The sequence below is a fragment of the Nerophis ophidion genome, linkage group LG24, assembly GCF_033978795.1.
Source record: "Nerophis ophidion isolate RoL-2023_Sa linkage group LG24, RoL_Noph_v1.0, whole genome shotgun sequence".
Lineage (NCBI taxonomy): Eukaryota > Metazoa > Chordata > Actinopteri > Syngnathiformes > Syngnathidae > Nerophis > Nerophis ophidion.
Genome location: NC_084634.1, coordinates 21,247,459 through 21,268,917, shown reverse-complemented (window position 1 = coordinate 21,268,917; position 21,459 = coordinate 21,247,459). Strand labels below are relative to the sequence as shown.

Below are 21,459 nucleotides of genomic sequence, written 5' to 3'. Positions count from 1 at the left end.
GGGAGGCAAAACCTGTTGGAATTGAGACAGCTATTATCATAAGTTTCTCAATCGAAGTTAAAATAACAAGGTGTGGTATGGTTTCACAATATATACATACAAACCCCGTTTCCAAATGAGTTGGGAAATTGTGTAAGATGTAAATTTAAACAGGATACAATGATTTGCAAATCCTTTTCAATCCATATTCAATTGAATGCACTACAAAGACAAGATATTTGATGTTCAAACTAATAAACTTTATTTTTTTTTGCAAATAACAATTATCTTAGAATTTCATGGCTGCAACACGTGCCAAAGTAGTTGGGAAAGGGCATGTTCACCACTGTGTTACATCACCTTTTCTTTTAACAACACTCAAACGTTTGGGAACCTTTGGAAACTAATTGTTGAAGCTTTGAAAGTGGAATTATTTCCTGTTCTTGTTTTATGTAGAGCTTCAGTCGTTCAACAGTCCGGGGTCTCCGCTGTTGTATTTTACGCATCATAATGCGCCACACATTTTCGATGGGAGACAGGTCTGGACTGCAGGCGGGCCAGGAAAGTACCCGCACTCTTTTACTATGAAGGCACGCTGTTGTAACGCGTGGTTTGGCATTGTCTTGCTGAAATAAGCAGGGGCGTCCATGATAACGTTGCTTGGATGACAACATATGTTGCTCCAAATCCTGTATGGACCTTTCAGCATTAATGGTGCCTTCACAGATGTGTAAGTTAACCATGCCTTGGGGCACTAATACACCCCCATACCCTCACAGATGCTGGCTTTTGAACTTTGCGCCTATAACAATCCGAATGGTTATATTCCTTTTTTTTCTGGAGGACACCACGTCCTCTGTTTCCAAATATAATTTGAAATGTGGACTCATCAGACCACAGAACTCTTTTCCACTTTGCATCAGTCTATCTTAGATGAGCTCGAGCCCAGCGAAGCCAGCCGCGTTCCTGGGTGTTGTTGATGAATGGCTTTTGCTTTGCATAGTAGAGTTTTAACTTGCACTTACAGATGTAGCGACCAACTGTAGTTACTGACAGTGGTTTTATGAAGTGTTCCTGAGCCCATGTGGTGATATCCTTTACACACTGTCTGTTGTTGATGCAGTACCGCCTGAGGGATCGAAGGTCATACGCATTCAATGTTACGTGCAGTAATTTCTCCAGATTCTCTTAAACCTTTTGATATTACGGACCGTAGATGGTGAAATCCGTCAATTCCTTGTAATAGCTTGTTGAGAAATGTTGTTCTTAAACTGTTCGACAATTTGCTCACGCATTTGTTGACAAAGTGGTGACCCTCGCCCCATCCTTGTTTGTGAATGACTGAGCATTTCGTGGAAGCTGCTTTTATACCCAATCATGGCACCCACCTGTTCCCAATTAGCCTGTTCACCTGTGGGACGTTCCAAAAAAAAAGTGTTTGATGAGCATTCCTCAACTTTCTGAGTCTTTTTTGAAACATGTTGCAGGCATCACATTCCAAATTATCTAATATTTGCAAAAAATAACGTTTTCAAGTTTGAATGTTAAGTATCATGTATTTGCAGTCTATTCAATTGAATACAAGTTAAAAAGGATTTGCAAATCATTGTATTCTGTTTTTATTTATACATTGTGCCAACTTCACTGGTTTTGGGGTTTCTATACATTGATAAATATATACACACACACATATATATAAATATATATATATATATATATATATATATATTTATAAATAAATAAATAAATCTAATGTTATTTAATTCAGGCTCCGTCAAGATACCAGCCCACTTGGATGCTCCATTTCACTCCAATGAGAAATGCCCAGTCATCATATTTTCCCATGGCTTGGGAGCCTTCAGGTATACTTTCATCTATTTAAAATGTACATTTTCCACTAAAACCAGGACTGGTTTGAAAAATATTGCCTTGTTTTCTTTTTTTTCTCCCTGCTAGGACTTTGTATTCTGCCATTTGTACAGAACTGGCCTCGAGGGGCTTCATCGTGGCTTCCGTGGAACACAGGTAGAATCAAACGTTGTCTGCGCATAAGGTGTCTAAATTATGAGGAATATTTCTTAGTGTGAGATTAAAGTAACACAACCCAATTCTTAGGAATACCTCTCAGCGTGATGAAAGTTCATCAACGACAAATTCAGCCTTTGTGCTGACTCACGTTCTGCAACGTTGACTTTGGCTTCTAAAGAAAAAGTCCACATCTGAACAGGCTTTAGTTGGTAGTGTTGCTTAGCTTGGATAACGTTCAAGAAAAAGTGCAGGTTGAGGCGGGTGAGATAGGCTCCAGCACCCCCCGCAACCCCAAAAGGGACAAGCGGTAGAAAATGGATGGATGCAGGTTGAGGTTCTGAATTTGCTAGTTATTCCACCGTTATAACAAGGTTTGTGTCCCTTTTTGCCACAGTTAAGAGATGAACAAACCCTCCAACAGAACTCACTTCTACATCTGAATGCCATAAGTGTGCAGTGTTCTTTCACGCTGAGGTTGATTGATTGAATAGAATACATTGCACGTGTTTATATCATTTCTCTTTACATCATGTCCGAAAAAGAGTAGGGAGAAGCAAAGCTTATTTAATACCGTCCCCTCTTTCCCACTTTAGAGCATTTACATACATATGTTCATATACTGTCCTCTTTTTGTAACACAATTAAATCAGTGAATTATTAATACAGCAGTTCTTGAAATAGATAATTAAGTCAATTGTTATTAATGTACTGAGATGAAGACTATCCCGTTTTCAATAAGGTATTTCTCATAATTCTTCTTCCGTGTACATTCTCAGCACTTTCAATTTGAACAGCCTCTTGAAATGGGTTGTATTAGTACATTGTTCATGAGTCCATTCCATAATTTAATTCCACACACTGATATAGGGGGCGGTACCTCTGGATTGCCAGACCGGGGTGGTGGTTCCTCTCTTTAAGAAGGGGGACCGGAGGGTGTGTTCCAACTATCGTGGGATCACACTCTTCAGCCTTCCCGGTAAGGTTTATTCAGGTGTACTGGAGAGGAGGCTACGCCGAATAGTCGAACCTCGGATTCAGGAGGAACAGTGTGGTTTTCGTCCTGGTCGTGGAACTGTGGACCAGCTCTATACTCTCGGCAGGGTTCTTGAGTGTGCGTGGGAGTTTGCCCAACCAGTCTACATGTGCTTTGTGGACTTGGAGAAGCCATTCGACCGTGTCCCTTGGGAAGTCCTGTGGGGAGTGCTCAGAGAGTATGGGGTACCGGACTGTCTTATTGTGGCGGTCCGCTCCCTGTACGATGAGTGCCAGAGCTTGGTCCGCATTGCCGGCAGTAAGTCGAACACATTTCCAGTGAGGGTTGGACTCCGCCAAGGCTGTCCTTTGTCACCGATTCTGTTCATAACTTTAATGGACAGAATTTCTAGGCGCAGTCAAGGCGTTGAGGGGTTCTGGTTTGGTGACCGCAGGATTAGGTCTATGATTTTTGCAGATGATGTGGTCCTGATGGCTTCATCTGGCCGGGATCTTCAGCTCTCACTGGATCGGTTCGCAGCCGATTGTGAAGCAACCGGAATGAGAATCAGCACGTCCAAGTCCGAGTCCATGGTTCTCGCCCAGAAAAGGGTGGAATGCCATCTCCGGGTTGGAGAGGAGACCCTGCTCCAAGTGGAGAACTTCAAGTACCTAGGAGTCTTGTTCACGAGTGAGGGAAGAGTGGATCGTGAGATCGACAGGCGGATCGGTGCGGCGTCTTCAGTAATGCGGACGTTGTACCGATCCGTTGTGGTGAAGAAGGAGCTGAGCCGGAAGGCAAAGCTCTCAATTTACCAGTCGATCTACGTTCCCATCCTCACCTATGGTCATGAGCTTTGGGTATGACCGAAAGGATAAGATCACGGGTACAAGCGGCGGAAATTAGTTTTGTCCGCCACGTGGCGGGGCTCTCCCTTAGAGATAGGGTGAGAAGCTCTGCCAGCCGGGAAGAACTCGAAGTAAAGCCGCTGCTCCTTCACATCGAGAGGAGCCAGATGAGGTGGTTTTGGGCATCTGGTCAGGATGGCACCCGAACGCCTCCCTAGGGAGGTGTTTAGGGTACGTCCAACCGGTAGGAGGCCACGGGGAAGACCCAGGACACGTTGGGAAGACTATGTCTACCGGCTGGCCTGGGAACGCCTCGGGATCCCCCGGGAAGAGCTTAACGAAGTGGGCTGGGAGAGGGAAGTCTGGGTTTCCCTGCTTAGGCAGTTGCCCCCGCGACCCGACCTCAGATAAGCGGAAGAAGATGGATGGATGGATGATATACTAAAGGTCTTAAGTGTTATATGTGCATACAGAGTTTTTAGTTAGTTTTTCTCATCTTTAGTTGAGAAGAATTTTTGTACATTCTTGGCTAGCAGGTTATAATTTGCAATTTGCATAATTTTATGCATCCATCCTTCCATCTCCTTCCGCTTATCCGAGGTGGGGTCGTGTGGGCAGCAGCCTAAGCAGGGAAGCCCAGACTTCCCTCTCCCCAGCCACTTCGTCCAACTCTTCCCGGGGGATCCCGAGGCGTTCCCGGGCCAGCCGGGAGAGATAGTCTTCCCAATGTGTCCTGGGTCTTCCTCGTGGCCTCCTACCGGTCGGACCTGCCCGAAACACCTCCCGAGGCAGGCGTTCGGGAACGTAGATCGACCGGAAAATTGAGAGCTTTGCCTTCCGGCTCAGCTGATTCTTCACCACAACGGATCGATACAGCGTCCGCATTACTGAAGACGCCGCACTGATCCGCCTGTCGAATCTCACGATCCACTCTTCCCTCACTCGTGGACAAGACTCCGAGGTACCTAAACTCCTTCACTTGGGGCATAATTTTAGCTGTTTGCAAATTCAACAAATAATAAAATTTCAATATTTTTGATTCACTAAATAAAGTGTTTGTATGTTCTCTAGAGCCAACATTATGTATTATAACTGATATTTTTTGTAACACGGTTGGTGAGTAAAGCGTACTTGTGTAGTTATTTCCCCATATCCCTGCACAGTAACTCAAATATGGTAACACTAGCGAGCAGTTGAGAATATGAAGTCATTTTTAGTCCACAACATATTTTGTTTTGTTCATTATTGAAATATTTTTTGCCACCTTATGTTGCATATTTTTAATGAGATTTCCAGTTATTTTTATCATCCTTTATTACACCCAAAAATCTGGTTCCCTTTACTCTTTCAATGTCTACGCCGTCTATTTGTATTTGTTTGACTTTCCCTTCTTTTGTTACCGAATATCATTATTTTAGTTACTGAGATTTAAAGATAGTCTGGTTCTGTCAAACCAGCTTTTTAATTTGTTAATTTCTTCAGTCATTATTTTTATTAGCTTGTGTGTTTTCTCTCCTGCACCAAACACAATTGTGGCGTCTGCAAATAATACTAATTTTAAGTCCCTACAAAATATAGTATTGGTTTTGAAAATGAAAAATATCAAATGTTTTAACTTGGACACTTCTTCCAGAGTTTCATCCAAATCCGCACCTAACCTGTTGAGTTATGTTCCTATCAAACGAACCCTGACGATTACTTAACCCCCTTCTACCCTGCTGTCTTCTTTTCTGTGGTATTTCTGCAGAGATGAGTCTGCCTCCGCCACGTATTACTTTGGAGAAAAGGACGAGTCCCGGCATGCATCAAACGCGTCTTTCTTGGACGATCTGAGGGAATGGATCTATATCAGACTGCTGCAGGCGGGAGAGCAAGAATTCCCTATCAGAAACCAGCAAGTATGAAGTCTTACCATGCCGTAACACAGAGGAACTTCCACTTATCAACTGCATTGTCTCTTGAACAGGCTTCATAAATAGAAAAATTTGTATAGTCAAGCATATTTTTCCATAAGAAATAGTAAATATGAATAACAGGCTCCATATTTTAGTGAAGACAAAATAAAGTGTTGTACAGCACTGTATACCTACGATAACAAGAATGAATCTCTAACAGAAGTCCCTTTGGTGCCCTCAAAAACGATCAGAAATCACAAAAATCCAGATCTTCAAAAACAAACAACCCAAAAGTAAAATCCATTAACAAAAACATCGGCAGAGGAGCTGAAGAAATAAAAAACAGACAGAGGGAGACGGAAGAGGGCAGGGGGAGGGATGTGTGTGTGTACCTTCAAAGACACACTGCTCAACGAGTGGTGGTGTCTTTTCTTCTGCGGTGAAAAAAGTCGGCCTTTGCATCTTTCACCAGAAAAGTCCGGTCCATCACAATTAAAACATGCTATGGAATGAAGCCTGCGTCCTTGAATCTTCCATACTTTCAAGCACCATTGATGTAGTACTCCTCGCAAATACCATGTTTTCCGGACTGTAGAAAGTGCACCGATACATAAGCCGTACCCAGTGAATTAAAGAAAACTTTTTTTCCACATATATTAGACAATAAGAAGCGGACATATACGTTGTGAAATGAGTTATTTACACAGAAATATTTTGTAAATGTTTATTTACATACCTTAATTGTTTCCAAACGGTGACTGTAACACAACAGTAAAACGGCTAAACAAACAAAACAGAAGTTTCATTAAGAGGAGTGGTCCGCTACCGCTAGCTGTCCAAACGGTTAAACAGACTCAATAAGAGGAGTGGTCCACTTTTTGCTAGCTCTTCAATAAGCTAACAAACTCAATAAATCCAAGGTGACGTTTTGGTGAATTTACTGAGGAATTTGTAAAAACTGAAACAATACAAAAAGACACTCGTAACCGTGTTAGCATATTAGCTTATGCTAACGAGGCTAGCTTGATTACATTACGATAGCATGTACAAATATGCATGAAAACACTCCTAGAAACATCACACATGGGACGCTTTAATAAGTAAGAATTGTTTTGGTTATATTGTAAAACTTACAAACGTTGCTCGGAGAGATGAATGAAGAATCCATACGAGGCGAAACGCAATGAACGACTAGAGGACAAAACACATAAATCGGTCCTAGTCAAGTGGCGGCCCGTAAAAGGTTTTCATTTGGCCCGCCGAACATCACCCGGAGGCTTGATGAAACCATTGAAACTCGGGTTGATCATGTATGCAGTACTACCTCCACCCACAGGGGGGCAACAGAGAGAAATGTGTCACAATGAAGCAGCAGTGGAGTGAGTAGAAGAAGACCACACTGGAAATAAAAATCTAAGTTGCTAAAATATGACTTAACGACAACAGGACAATAAAGTATGAATGTTTTGCCCCGAGCAAGTGCTTCAATCATTGTTTCCTGTCGGACCTTTTAAGTGACGGACACAATGTTCCAGACAAGCAGCAACAATAGTAGAAATCCACACATGTAAGCTTCATTTCGAAACTTGGTCAAATATGTAAGTAAATATTGTGCATAAAGATATTTAGTTTGTTTTGTATTGAAATTGTTTATTTTGTGATGTCTTTTTTTTTTGTCTGAGTGATAACTCCAGCAATTAAGGCTTGTTTAATACATGTAACGCTAAATTTGACCAGTAGAGGGCGATAACGCTACACCTTAGATTCAATTGTGATGAGTCACCCACGACCACATAAATGGATGGATGGATGGAGTCACATACATGTTGGCTGTGGATGTTTAATTTCTTTATGTGTAAACATCTGTTTATTGTGTGAATGTACTAACACTAAACGTATTCTATTTATGTACGTTAAACTCTTGTAATGTTTAGTTTGTGTTCATATTTTCAGTCTTACCTTTAAAGTCCTAACTAAATGATGAAGTGTAAAGAAATCAAATTGAGGAAGGAAAATATTCTAAAGATGGCACCTCAATCTCTAACAAAACTTCCGTTTCTTCATGCTGTTAACTATCTGTCTAGCTGCACATGCTGGAAACAAGTAGCAAGGGCAGGATAATGAATTTATTGCCAGAGCGGTGTCAAAGACGATGTGTTTACTTTGTTATTAAGTAAACGCAGTCTCAAAGGAATATAACCGGCTTTCTGACAAAACATCCACATTTCAAAACTGCGGCCCTCTTCATGATGTATTTGAATACCCCTGACATAAATGGAAGGACATTGCAGCAGCTGCAGTGAGCAAACTTGTCCAAAGGACAGTGCCATAGTTCAAAGAAAAACACACCTATTCAGTATATTTGCTTTTTAATTTTTTTAAACCATTTGCATTATCACCGTCAGCAAAGCAAAATCCATAAATTTGTTGCACCGTTTTAAAAGACCGTAGAGTTCAAAGAGCAGGAAAATAGCATCGGCCTACAGTTCGGAATTTACGATAAGTCTATTTTCCTTTTCTTTTTAACTCCACAGCGATTCCCTTTTTCTTTCTGCGCTGGTCTGTTGTCTTTTGGGATTTGTATTGTGTTAAAAAAAAATGCCAAAACTTGCCAAAAGACGAAAAAACACGGGGGAAAAAACAGCACACACTGAAAAGTAACAAATGCAGAGTACTAGAGATGGGGACCGAATCAGGTAACTTTTCTTGCACTGACCGAATCCCGCCGATTCTACCAGGCACCGGTTCACATTAAATCCAACACGTGCACGTGACGTCACGCCCGGCTGCCGACTCACTTCGGCACTTGCCGATCACTCCAGCAGCACTGAGAGCGGGCCCAGGCAAACTACTCTCTTAGTAATGTTGCAATTATCAACAAGGACTTACAAATCCCACCAACTCAAGTTAAGTAGGGCTCCACTTTTCCAAAAACTGTGCCAGCTTGATGCTAATATACATTGGCTTTGCTACTGACATGCTACCTAATTAGCATTGGCCATTTTACGTGGCGATTTCAACACCTCCAAATTTGTTAATGAAAATTAAAACTGAAGTTACAATCAAACAACTTGTGCCTAATAAGTAAAACGCTGACAGTATTAACACTTTTTAGGGAGTAACAAAAAAACTACACACTACTGAGATGTAACATCTTGGACCTAATGTCATACTTGCAAAGGAGATAAATAAAAAAACAGGATAGCGGTTATCAGGTCATTTTTAAATGTTGAAATAAATATATTTTGTCATAAAAAAGACAATTAATATTTCTTTACACACAAAAGTATCAACAATTCTTACCTTTGAATACTGGTATCGGTTCAAATGTGAACAGTGCCCATCCCTAGTGTGCCCGGGGCGTCAAGTGGTTTAGAGGGCTCCGCCGCAACAACGCTGCGCCCTGCTTTTTGCCTGCAGGTACGACACAAAATGAACGCACATGCACAGAGACATGGTTCGCACAAGGAGGCATATTTAGCTCCATCTAACAGTTCGTAATTGGAAAAGTTTACAAATAGAGGGTTCCACTGTTCTACGTGTACTGTGGGTGACTTCAGCCTTATGCCACTCAGCCATTATATGTGTAATAGTATTAATCAATCTCCTCGCTTGCATCAAGATTTGATTTCTGTCCTTTTCCCAGGTGATCCAAAGGGCCGATGAGTGCATCCGTGCTCTAAATAGACTGGTAGACATCAACTCAGGGCTGCCGGTGCAAAATGTTTTGCAGACACAGTTTGACTGGACGACGTTGCAAGTGAGGAAACTTTTCTGCTTTTATGTTGTATTTATCCATTTAAACCAGTAAACTGCAGGTAAAGTAAAACACAGGACTGCAATCTATCTGTGGCAGTTCATTTGTTTTACATTGCATCTGGAAAGCAACAGCAGCACTTTACTTTTTCCACGTCATGTTACAGCCTTATTCCAAAATGGGAACAAATCATTTTGTACTCAAAATTCTACACACAAGACCCCATAATGACAATGTTTTTCAATATTTTATTTTTTAATATTGCTAATTTCCATTCATCCATCCATCCATCTTCAACCGCTTATTCGGAATCGGGTCGCGGGGACAACAGCTCCAGCATCAACATTAGTAACTTCCTCCTGGGGAATCCCGAAGTGTTCCCAGGCCAGAGAGGAGATGTAATCCCCCATCTGGTCCTTGGCCTACCGCGGGGTGTCCTCCCAGTGGGGCGTGCAACGAGGACCTCCCAAGGAAGACGCTCGTGAGGCTTCCGCACGAGATGCCCGAACCACCTAAACCGGCTCCTTTCCAAGCGAAGGAGCAGCGGCTCCAGTCCGCGTCTCTCTTGGGTGACTGAACTTCTCACCCTACTCTAAGGGAGATGCCAGCCACCCTTCTGAGGAAACTCTTTTCGGCCGCTTGTATCCGCAAACGTATTCTTTCGGTCATGACCCAGACTTCATGACCATAGGTGAGAGTAGGAATATAGATAGCTCGGAAAACCAAGAGATTTGCCTTCTGGCTCAGCTCTCGTTTCGTCACAACTAGAGATGTCCGATAATTTCGGCCTGCCGATATTATCGGCCGATAAATGCTTTAAAAATGTAATATCGGAAATTATCAGTATCGGTTTCTAAATTATCGGTATCAGTTTCAAAAAGTAAAATGTATGACTTTTTAAAACGCCATTGTGCACACGGCCATAGGGAGAAATACAGAGCGCCAATTAACCTTAAAGGCACTGCCTTTGCGTGTCGGTCCAGTCACATAGTATCTACAGCTTTTCACACACACACAAGTGAATGCAAGGCATACTTGGTCAACAGCCATACAGGTCACACTGAGGGTGGCCATATAAACAACTTTAACATGGTTTCAAATATGCGCCACACTGTGAACCCACACCAAACAAAAATGACAAACATATTTCGGGAAAACATCCGCACCGTAACACAACATAAACACAACAGAACAAATACCCAGAACCACTTGCAGCACTAACTCATCCGGGACACTACAGTATACACCCCCCACTACCTACCCCCCTCAAAGCCCGCCCACTTCAACCTCTTCATGCTCTCTCAGGAAGAGCATGTCCCAAATTCCAAGCGGCTGTTATGAGGCATGTTAAAAAAATAATACACTTTCTGACTTCAATAATAAATATGGCAGTGCCATGTTGGCATTTTTTTCCATAAATTGACTTGATTTATTTTGGAAAGCCTAGTTATATTGTTGAATGCATCCAGCAGGGCATCCCAACAAAATTAGGCATAATAATGTGTTAATTCCACGACTGTATATATCGGTATCGGTTGATATCGGAATCGGTAATTAAGAGTTGGACAATATCGGAATATCTGATATCGGCAAAAAATCCATTATCGGACATCTCTACTCACAACAGTGCAGCAGGGAGACTGCAATACTGCTCCAGCTGCTCCGATTGACTTCCTTCTCCAATTTTTCCCTCGCTCGTGAACAAGACCCCAAGATATTTTAACTCCTCCACCTGGGACAGAGTCTCGTTCTCTACCTAGACTGTACAAATGTGTCCAAATTTATCACACACAAAAATTACATCTACGCAAGTATTAAAGCTGTAATTGCTGCCAAAAGTGCATCAACCAACTATTGAACATCGGGTCTGAATACTTATTATTATTCTTTTATAAATACATTTCCATCCATCCATTTTCTACCGCTTATCCCTTTCGGGGCAGCGGGGGGTGCTGGAGCCTATCTCAGCTACAATCGGGCGGAAGGCAGGGTACACCCTGGACAAGTCGCCATCTCATCGCAGGGCCAACAATTTAGTGTTACCAATCAACCTATGTCTTTGGAAGTGGGAGGAAGCCAGAGTACCCGGAGGGAACCCACGCAGTCACGGGGAGAACATGCAAAATCCACACAAAGACCCTGAGTGCAGGATTGAACCTAAGACCTTCGTATTGTGAGGCAGACGCGGTAACCCCTCTACCACCGTGCTGCCTATAAAAAGATTTTCAACAACTACAAAAAATATTTAATTGTCATTATGGGGTATTTTAGGTAGAATTTTTAGGACAAAGTTAATTAATTCCACTCTGGAATACGGCTAAAACAAAGTGAAGCGCTGTGAATACTGTCCAGATACATGTTGTTTTTATAGACAGAAATTGAGGAAAAAAGCAACAAAAAAAAAGATTGAAATAAAAAGGAACTTCCGTCGCTTCTTTTGTGTGCTTGGGCTTTTGACCCGCTGCTCATGGAAAGGAGCAATACATGCTTTCACGTTGGTGTCTAAAAGTGTGGAATAAGTTCAGTCGCTTTTCTGAAAACGACAATTTAGAAGGGGCCAAATACTCGCTAAATACAACGGCAAGGTAAAAAGTTGGCAACACTGATCCCCCTCCTGCTGCTGCTTCTTATTCTCTAGCAGAGCGGGTGTTAGCCGCCTGTGCTGGTACTTAATTCGAGTCATGTGCTGTCCTGAATACAGAACTCCATGGATCTGTCCAAAGTAGCCGTGATCGGCCATTCCTTTGGGGGAGGAACCGTCTTAGAAGCTTTAGCCAAAGAGACTCAATTCAAGTGAGTAAACCCAAATTGTTTCCTTTAAGAGTTTCAGTTGAAAAACTGCTTATTATTATCTGTCTGTGTGTGTGTATGTGTGTGTGTAGTTATGTGTGTGTGTGTGTGTGTGTTTGTGTGTGTGTTGGGACTAGCGATGGGCAATATGCCCTAACTTAGATATCTTGACATATATTGCAGCCCTTTGCATAGGGGCTAATATTCTTGTGTGGTGTTCGGGTCTGTGGGACCCGTTTTAATTTTTTATTACAAGAAAAATAATACAATTAATTCCTTTTTTAAACTGAAACTCACTGACTTCGGCTCATTTTCTGTGAAGAACATATATCAGAACACACACAGCAGGCCTAGACAGGAGGAGGACAGAGTGTAGGTACACAGAACATCAGAGGGTCAAATGTGCGAGAAAATGAGAGCAGACAGTGTTGACAAACAATGTTCCAATCTTGTGTGGGAACCGCAGGTGCAGAAACACAAAAGAAGAATCCCTGTGGGATGCAGAAACTGGCAGAGAAATTTTCCGTGCTACTGAACAGACATTAAAGATTAAAGTGTTTGATTGTGAGGCATTAAAAGCCACAAAATGCAACAGGTCCATCAGACCCACAAAGGCTGGCTGAGTAATAACAATATGAACATTACACAAGAATTAACCGACGATAAATGAAAATGAAGTCTGTACGTTTTCCATTGTCGATAAATCGCCTTGTGCATGTTTATTACACGGTTGTAGAATAACTGTTGACGGTCAGTATTACCGTATGAAATTAAAATGGTCGAAAAACCGTCATTCATAACTGCATTCTAATGCAGCTCGCGAGCTAGCTTAGGTGTAAACATGTAAACAACAGACATTGACGTACTTCCCCAATCTAAACGCGTACAAACATATTACAGTCTAAACACAGAGGTACAGTTTTCACATGAAACAAAGGTCGTGCTGTTTTTGATCGACAAACTCCACACGTTGAAACACCGACTACGTTCCACAGGAAGCGAACTCACGTGACGTCACATAAACTGGAAGTGAAATGGTTGATCATCCTTTACAATGTAAAATGGAATAAGATAAACATATTTAAACACACAAATAAAAATAATATGGATCTTATGAATCCAGAACAATATTTACTCTGCCAAGAGAGTATATTGTGTTAATTTTAGGTTAAGTTAAACTGCCAATGATTGTCACACACACTAGGTGTGGTTAAATTTGTCCTCTGCAGTTGACCCATCCCCTTGTTCACCCTCTGGGAGGTGAGGGGAGTAGTGAATCATTTTGGTGATTTAAACCAATTCCAACCTATGATGCTGAGTGCCAAGCAGGAAGGTAATGGGTCCCATTTTTACAGTCTTTGGTATGACTCGGCCGGGGTTTGAACTCACAACCTACCTATCTCAGGGCGGACACTAACCACTAGGCCACTGAGTAGGCTGTTAATATTGGTTTATTTTAGTTATCAAAGAAATACAAATAGGTTTAAAGATTTTAGTGTGTGTATTAATACTTTTGGAGCACATTCAACCAGAGGTGGGTAGAGTAGCCAGAAATTGTACTCAAGTAAGAGTACTGTTACTTTAACAGTTAATTACTCATGTAAAAGTAATGAGTAGTCACCCAAATATTTACTTGAGTAAAAGTAAAAAGTATGTTGTGAAAAAACTACTCAAGTACTGAGTAACTGATGAGTAACCTGTTTTTTTAATGACGGCAACAAGTAAGCAGAACAACATAAAAATAGCAATGAACAAATTCAGAGCCAGGAATATATCTTAAGCAACTAAAACAATAATATATATTAAATAATATATATTTGGTTTTACACTGTATTGAAAAATTTTTTTTAAAAGAATTTTACCTTTGCAACCTCATTACACTATTGGCTAAGTTTTATATTCATAAATGTAAGTTTCTCAATACCCGACCTGTTTTTTGTGCCTTTAAAAAAAGATTTAGAACTCTACATTAAAACACACTACCTCTAACAACCAAAAAGCTGTGAAAACGATGATGCTGTGTTCCAAATTTAAGTTATTTACTGAGATTGAGTGAGCCTATGGCTTTGCACTTTGTTTATTTTATATATATATATTTTTTTTTGCATTCTATTTTAGTTACTTTGAATTTACAACCCCCTGGCGCTGTTTTGTACGTATTTTTATACTGTTTTTGTACTGTTTTTGTACTTACTTTGATTGTTATTTTCAACTGTTTGTAAACGTTGAAATTTATAAATAAAGGTTTATAAACAATGAAAAAAAAATGTGCAGTTAATCATGTGACCACCTGGCTCTGTTTGATTGGTGAAACGGAGTCAAACGTCACCAGTGACTGCATTTGATTGGTGAAATGCAGGCATGTGATCGATCCTACTTTGAAGGTCTGTCTGACAAAACAAAACAAACAAAGCGTGCATTAACAGATCAATAAAAATCAGTAGCGAGTAGCGAGTTGAATGTAGATAAATGGAGCGGAGTAAAAGTAGCGTTTCTTCTCTATAAATATACTCAATTAAAAGTATGTTGCATTAAAACTACTCTTAGAAGTACAATTTATCCCAAAAGTTACTCAAGTAGATGTAACGGAGTAAATGTAGCACGTTACTACACACCTCTGCATTCAACAATAGAATGATTGTTTGTCTTGTCTCATGGTATTGTTAGTGTACTGGAGTTTTTCTTGTTTAGTTCATAGAGTATTGTTCTTGTATTATATTGTCTATGTTAAATGTGGAATGAGTGAGAGGGTTTGGGCTATTATAAGCAGCTGCTTCATCCAACCCCTTTTCAAGCCTCGCATAAATATCTTTGCCAACATGTAAAAAACAAAACAAAAACTGTGTTTAGTTGTACTGTGCAGGTTTGAAAAAAATATTTCAATTCAATAATAATGATAACCGTGATCATTTTAGCCATTTTGTTTATTGTGACGGAACCTATTTTATTGATTGTGGTTATTTTTATTCATGTGCAAAATTGTGTTCATTCAATTAGAATGTTTAAATATACGAGAAACTCAAGTTAAATTGCATTTAAAAGTGTATACTTTCATTATTATTATGTGTTGTCATAAAATCATTGGTTCATTTGGTCTATTTATTGATTTAGTTTATTTATATTAGCACAACATAATTTTTGGTGTGTGATAAAACTTGAGTGGGCCCCTGGCCCCTCAGTAGTGGGAAAGTGGGCCCCCTGTCTAGTGGTTAGAGTGTGCGCCCTGAGATCGGTAGGTTGTGAGTTCAAACCCGAGCCGAGTCATACCAAAGACTATAGAAATGGGACCCTTTACCTCCCTGCTTGGCACTCAGCATCAAGGGTTGGAATTGGGGGTTAAATCACCGAAAATGATTCCCGGGCAGGGCACCGCTGCTGCTCACTGCTCCCCTCACCTCCTAGGGGGAGAACAAGGGAATAGGTCAAATGCAGGGGACGAATTTAACCACACCTAGTGTGTGTGTGACAATCATTGGTACTTTAACTTTAACAGATATAAGACCAGTTCACATCCATACGGACAAAAAGTACAAAGACAATAAGGAAAATCAGAGGGCCAGATTTAATTGTAAGTATAAGGATCAGTGCTCTTTCACTTTGGAAAAAAAAAAGTGAATAAATGAACTAACAACACTAGAAGCTTCTCTACTGTAAACTAGTCGAAAGAAATAAGGTTGTTTTTTTTTTGATTCGCCATACAAGGTGCAGAGTGCTTCATATAAAGTGTTTTCATGTAACAACAAGCAGAACGTTAGCCACAACAATACGTTGTCTGTAAAAGGGACTGTTAGCATCTCTGCTAAAGCTAAATAGTTTACTTTTGCAGTGTTTTTTGCGGCTGTCTGAATATTTTAACAACAAACATAACCTATACATTTTATATTAAAATAATGGATACATATTTAATATAAATGGATATTAGGAGTATGTGAAAATTTGACTCCAACCATGTTTACTTGCATGACAACCTCAAAGTTTTGTAATCAATCAGAAATATCAAGCAGCTAAAATGCGCCAAACATGGGTAAGTGTGGAGAATGGTTTGCATTTTTCCCCCATCATGCATTGTAATGGATTTAAACGGGTGTAATTTGGATTTTAATGTCCACAAAGTTCAGTGAGCAGGTTGTGTTATGTGTGACCATGTTTTTTGACATATTGTGATGGTTGGATTTTATTGTATTTTTTGCACCATGACTAGGGAAGGTTGTTTACATTGGGTCATACAAATAAATGATTCACATCTAGTATAGCGACATAGTAGGAGCAGTAAGTTTGTCTGACTATAAAAATGAATGCAATCTCCCTAATAATCTTCATTAAAGCCATGACGTCTTGCGGGCCAAATTGATCATGTCAGTGGGCTGCATTTGGCCCATGGGCCGTAGTTTGGACACCCATTGTCTATGACAAAAGAAGGCGATTATTGCTTAGAAGCCTTAAACACAAATTGGACGTGAATAATGTGGATAATATTTCAATTCGCTCGGCTTATTTAGCTTCTGGTATTTAGGAATACATATTTACCTGTTTTTGTGACTTTTTTTTTTAAACAAATTGCTAATAAGGACTAGTTTTTATTTGAGCATTACAAGAAGTGATTTTCTCACCCCAACATAAACTGATTGTAAATGCGTAACAGACAACTTCATAGCTTTTGATGTTACTTGCTGTATAAACTTGTTTCTATCATCAGTTATATACCACATAGTATATTGTTACATATGTCATTAGCACAGTAGGCTGCAATATATATCATGATATGGACCAGGGGTCCCCAAACTATGGACCACCAGCTTTTAGATTCCGGCCCGCTGCAGGTCCCCATCTCAGAGTAAGGAGACAACTGTCTGTGTTGCCATCTAAAAGGCATAAACCAGTACTGCATTGACCGTGAGAAATTGTGCAATACATCGTCATGTCGGTACCATTTAGACAGCTGTTCCCACCCCTGGTTTGATTAATTTAAAAAAAAAAAAGAAAAAAAAAAGTTAATACTTGTGATACAAAACAACTTGCCCACTGAACTGTGTGGACATCCTAAAAAATGTCTAATTGCCACACACAATTAAAAATGACACCTATTTGAATCCATTAGCAACCATGATGGGTAAACCATCCCGCACTTGGACATGTTTGATGCATTTTCACTGCTTGATATTTCTGATGAATTATAAAACTTCAAGGAGGTCACCAGAGAAGTAAACGAGGTAGGAGTGGTTCACATACTCTTAATATTCAGTGTTTGTTTACACTTCATATTGTAGTGATGTCAATGTGTTGTTGTTCGGTCTGTTAGCTAAAGCTCCTTGTAAATAATGCTTGAACAAACCGGTTATGATCATGTTACCCTCATATTTTACTTTGGATATATATGTAAGAAACAACGATTGTTAAAGGACTGGGAATATACACTGTGGCGCAGTTACGGACATGGCCAAGTTGTTTACGCAGGTGTTGTTTAAAATAAAGCTACAGTACATAGATCCGCGTGTCTGCTGTACTCAAACAGCCCGAAAAAGGGTAAGAACCACACAAAATCGATCACATTTACGCTTCAACCAAACTTCCCTCTTCAATTTAATCCAACACTCATATCCAGACCTAAGTCATTGTTATCGCCGTCCTGTGTAAATTAAAGCATCTGCTTTGAAATGGATTATTTTTTTCTTTTTTTATATATATCGATTAAGTGAAGTGAAGTGAATTATATTCATATAGCGCTTTTTCTCTAGTGACTCAAAGCGCTTTACATAGTGAAACCCAATATCTAAGTTACATTCAAACCAGTGTGGGTGGCACTGGGAGCAGGTGGGTAAAGTGTCTTGCCCAAAGACACAACGGCAGTGACTAGGTTAGCAGAAGCGGGAATCGAACCTGCGACCCTCAAGTAGCTGGCACGGCCACTCTACTAACCGAGCTAAACCGAACCCCTGAATAAGAATTGTTACTCATAAAAATCGCGATTCATTCGAAAATCAATTTTTTCCCTTACACCCCACGTCGTTTTGTGTGGCCTGCCACGTCATGGCCTGCTAGGGCTGTGAATCTTTTGGCACTACACGATTCGATTCAATTCTTTGGGGTGATGATTCTATTCAGAAGCCATCCATCCATTTTCTACCGCTTATTCCCTTTTGGGGTTCTATTCAGAACCCATCCATCAATTTCTACCACTTATTCCCTTTGGGGTCGCGGGGGGCGCTGGTGCCTATCTCAGCTACAATCGGGCGGAAGGCGGGGTATATCCTAGACAAGTCGCTACCTCATCGCAGGGCCAACACAGATAGACAGACAACATTCACACTCACATTCACACACTAGGGACCATTTAGTGTTGCCAATCAACCTATCCCCAGGTGCATGTCTTTGGAAGTGGGAGGAAGCCGGAGTACCCGGAGGGAACCCACGCATTCACGAGGAGGACATGCAAACTCCACACAGAAAGATCTCGAGCCAGGGATTGAACCCTGACTACACAGGACCTTCGTGTTGTGAGGCAGACGCACTAACCCCTCTCCCACCGTGAAGCCCTATTCAGAACCAATTCTCGATTAAAAATGAGTAACATTGGGCGTCAGTTCTATGATTAACTATATTCCTCCATGAAATAAACAGCTCCAATCAATTTGGTTTGGTTTAATACAATTATACCCAAACATTTATTCATAAATTGACTGGAAAGGACACATTTTAGAGAAACATTTTTTTAATCAATCTAAGAATTGTTACGCATAGGAATTGTGATTGATTTGAAAAATATTTTTTTACACCACGTCGCACATTGGTATTATAATTTTCTGTGGTCCGCAATATTATTTTATTGTGGACTGCTACCTCATTTTAATGTAGCCCGTCCCTTAAAGTAGCAGTAGATTGGAAAAAGTTGCCTCTATATTGAAGCTATTATCATATATATCTGATTTATGACACAAAAGACTTCCAAATGTCCATGAATGTTGTCATTCATTCAGGTCATTCAATCGGTCGCAACTGGACTGTTTGGTTTGTCTTGGAAGACGTTCCGCCGCTCATCCGAGTAGACTTCATCAGTTCGTGCTCATATTAAACTTACAGAGCCTCCATGTCGGGGTTTACCGAAAACCCACACACGCCGATCAATACATACTTTTTGATTCACACAAACCGGCCGTTATCAGAACCCTACAACACATATCTGATAATGTTCCTACCAGCTCACAGGCCAAAGAGAAAGAGCATAGGAATTTGAAAGAAGCCCTCAAAGCCTGCGGTTAATAGCTGGTTGTTTGTGAAAAGTGCATCGAGTTCCAGAAATAACAAGAACAGAGAGGCTGAGGAGGAACACGGTGACAGATGCAAAAATATCGTCAATCCATATGTATCAGATCAATCTGAGAAACTCAAAAGAATTTCTAACCAACACAACATCTCAGGACACTTAAAAGCAGACAACACCCTGAGACAAAGACTGGCGCATCCTAAAGACCGGATACCCGACACCCACAAAAACAATCTGTTGTATGCTATCCAGTGTAATGATGATAACACCTATTCATATATTGGGGAAACAAAACAACCACTAAGCCCACGCATGGGGCAGCATAGACAGGCCAACTCTTCAGACCAAGACTTTGCTGTCTACCTGTACCTCAGGGAGAAAGCACAATCCTTTAAGAAAAATTTACAGATTCCAGACAGGCAGGATAGATGGTAAGAAAGAGGAGTGAGGGACGCCATCTATTTCAAGGTTGAAAAACCATCTTTGAACAGAGGTGGTGGTCTGCGACACCACTTATCTCCCGCATACAACACTGTCCTTTCAACCATTTTTAAAAGACTGCAATTTAGCCTCCAACAAATAACACAAGTTAGAAACATTCTGCTCTCAGAAAGTGACCAGAAAGCCAGTTGTTTATAACTGAATGGAATGCTTATGCGGGGGACTCAGACTATTTCTGATTGGTAGTAGTCGATCCACAGCAATCATTCTGCCACACAATACCTCAATGCTAACGGGTGGATATTACACATCAACCACTGCTGTTGGCTTTGACAATACGATTGATGACTGAAGTATGCTGATATCAACCAAACCCAACCACCCCCGTCCCAACCCCCTCCACAACCCACCCCCCGGATTTTAAATAATGTAAATAATTCAAGGTATATACGCTAATGATTAACTTGTCTGTATTATGCTGATAGTATATATTTGTACCACGAACTGATTAACGTGGACCCCGACTTAAGTTGAAAAACGTATTTGGATAATCTACTAATAAAAGTTTCAATCAATCAATCAATGATGGTCCTAAAAAGATCATGTTGAAAAACAACTTAAAGCCATGCCCAGACGTACAATATTAATCTTTTAAATAACTTTCATTGCAAATCAATATTGCCTCCAAATATCAGTTATCAGCCTCGTTGACGCGTAATGATCTGTATCCGTATGAGCCCTGACAAAGACACACCTATGCAATTGTACCAGAACAATAACTTGCCTACTCTGCCTGGCCGTCAGGTGTGGCGTGGCGCTGGATGCCTGGATGTTGCCGTTAAAGGACGACACCTTCCCAGGAATAAAGCAGCCCATCTTTTTCATCAACTCGTGGGGTTTCCAGTGGGCTGAGAATGTCAAACGCATTGAAACGTTGCTCGCGGCCGACGCGCGCAGGAAGATGATCACTATCAGGTAACTGCGCGCCGACGCCGACTGGCGGGAACAGTTCTCTGGTTCCGACCACTGTCTTTGATTTTCAGAGGCACCGTGCACCAATCCTTCCCTGACTTCACCTTTGTGACGAGAGAGTGCATCGGCAAGCTGATGAGGCTGAGGGGCGACCTCGACCCAAAAATTGCCATCAACCTCTCCAACGAAGCAACACTAGCCTTCTTGCAAAGATACCTTGGTAAGTCGTGTTTGCCATCCGGTGGATCTCCTCTTTTCTGAACTCCGCACTTCACGACAATTTTAGTCGAGTCGTTTACAGAAGGTAAACGTTCTAGGCCAGGGGTGGGCATTACGTCGATCGCGATCGACTGGTCGATCTCGGAGGGTGTGTCAGTCGATCTCAAGCCGGGCATTAAAAAATATACATAAAAATGAACAATCATCAATCATACCAAGACTTCACTTTCGTCAGTTGTTTGACATTCTTGGCACCCGAGGATCTTGTGAGATGACGCTGGCTGCTGCGAGCTCAT

At 40.9% G+C, this 21,459-nt stretch overlaps 1 protein-coding gene across 2 annotated transcripts in view; it reads left to right on the top strand.

Annotated features, from left to right (window-relative positions):
- The window catches only part of LOC133542412 (platelet-activating factor acetylhydrolase-like), a 46,494-nt gene that overhangs the window by 16,289 nt on the left and 8,746 nt on the right, over positions 1-21,459 (top strand). For both annotated transcript variants that reach the window (XM_061886499.1, XM_061886500.1), the window contains 7 exons: positions 1,748-1,841; positions 1,936-2,004; positions 5,576-5,726; positions 9,370-9,483; positions 12,182-12,273; positions 20,777-20,947; positions 21,016-21,164. In XM_061886499.1, the coding sequence (XP_061742483.1) occupies positions 1,748-1,841; positions 1,936-2,004; positions 5,576-5,726; positions 9,370-9,483; positions 12,182-12,273; positions 20,777-20,947; positions 21,016-21,164 (840 nt within the window). The remainder of the gene's footprint in view (positions 1-1,747; positions 1,842-1,935; positions 2,005-5,575; positions 5,727-9,369; positions 9,484-12,181; positions 12,274-20,776; positions 20,948-21,015; positions 21,165-21,459) is intronic.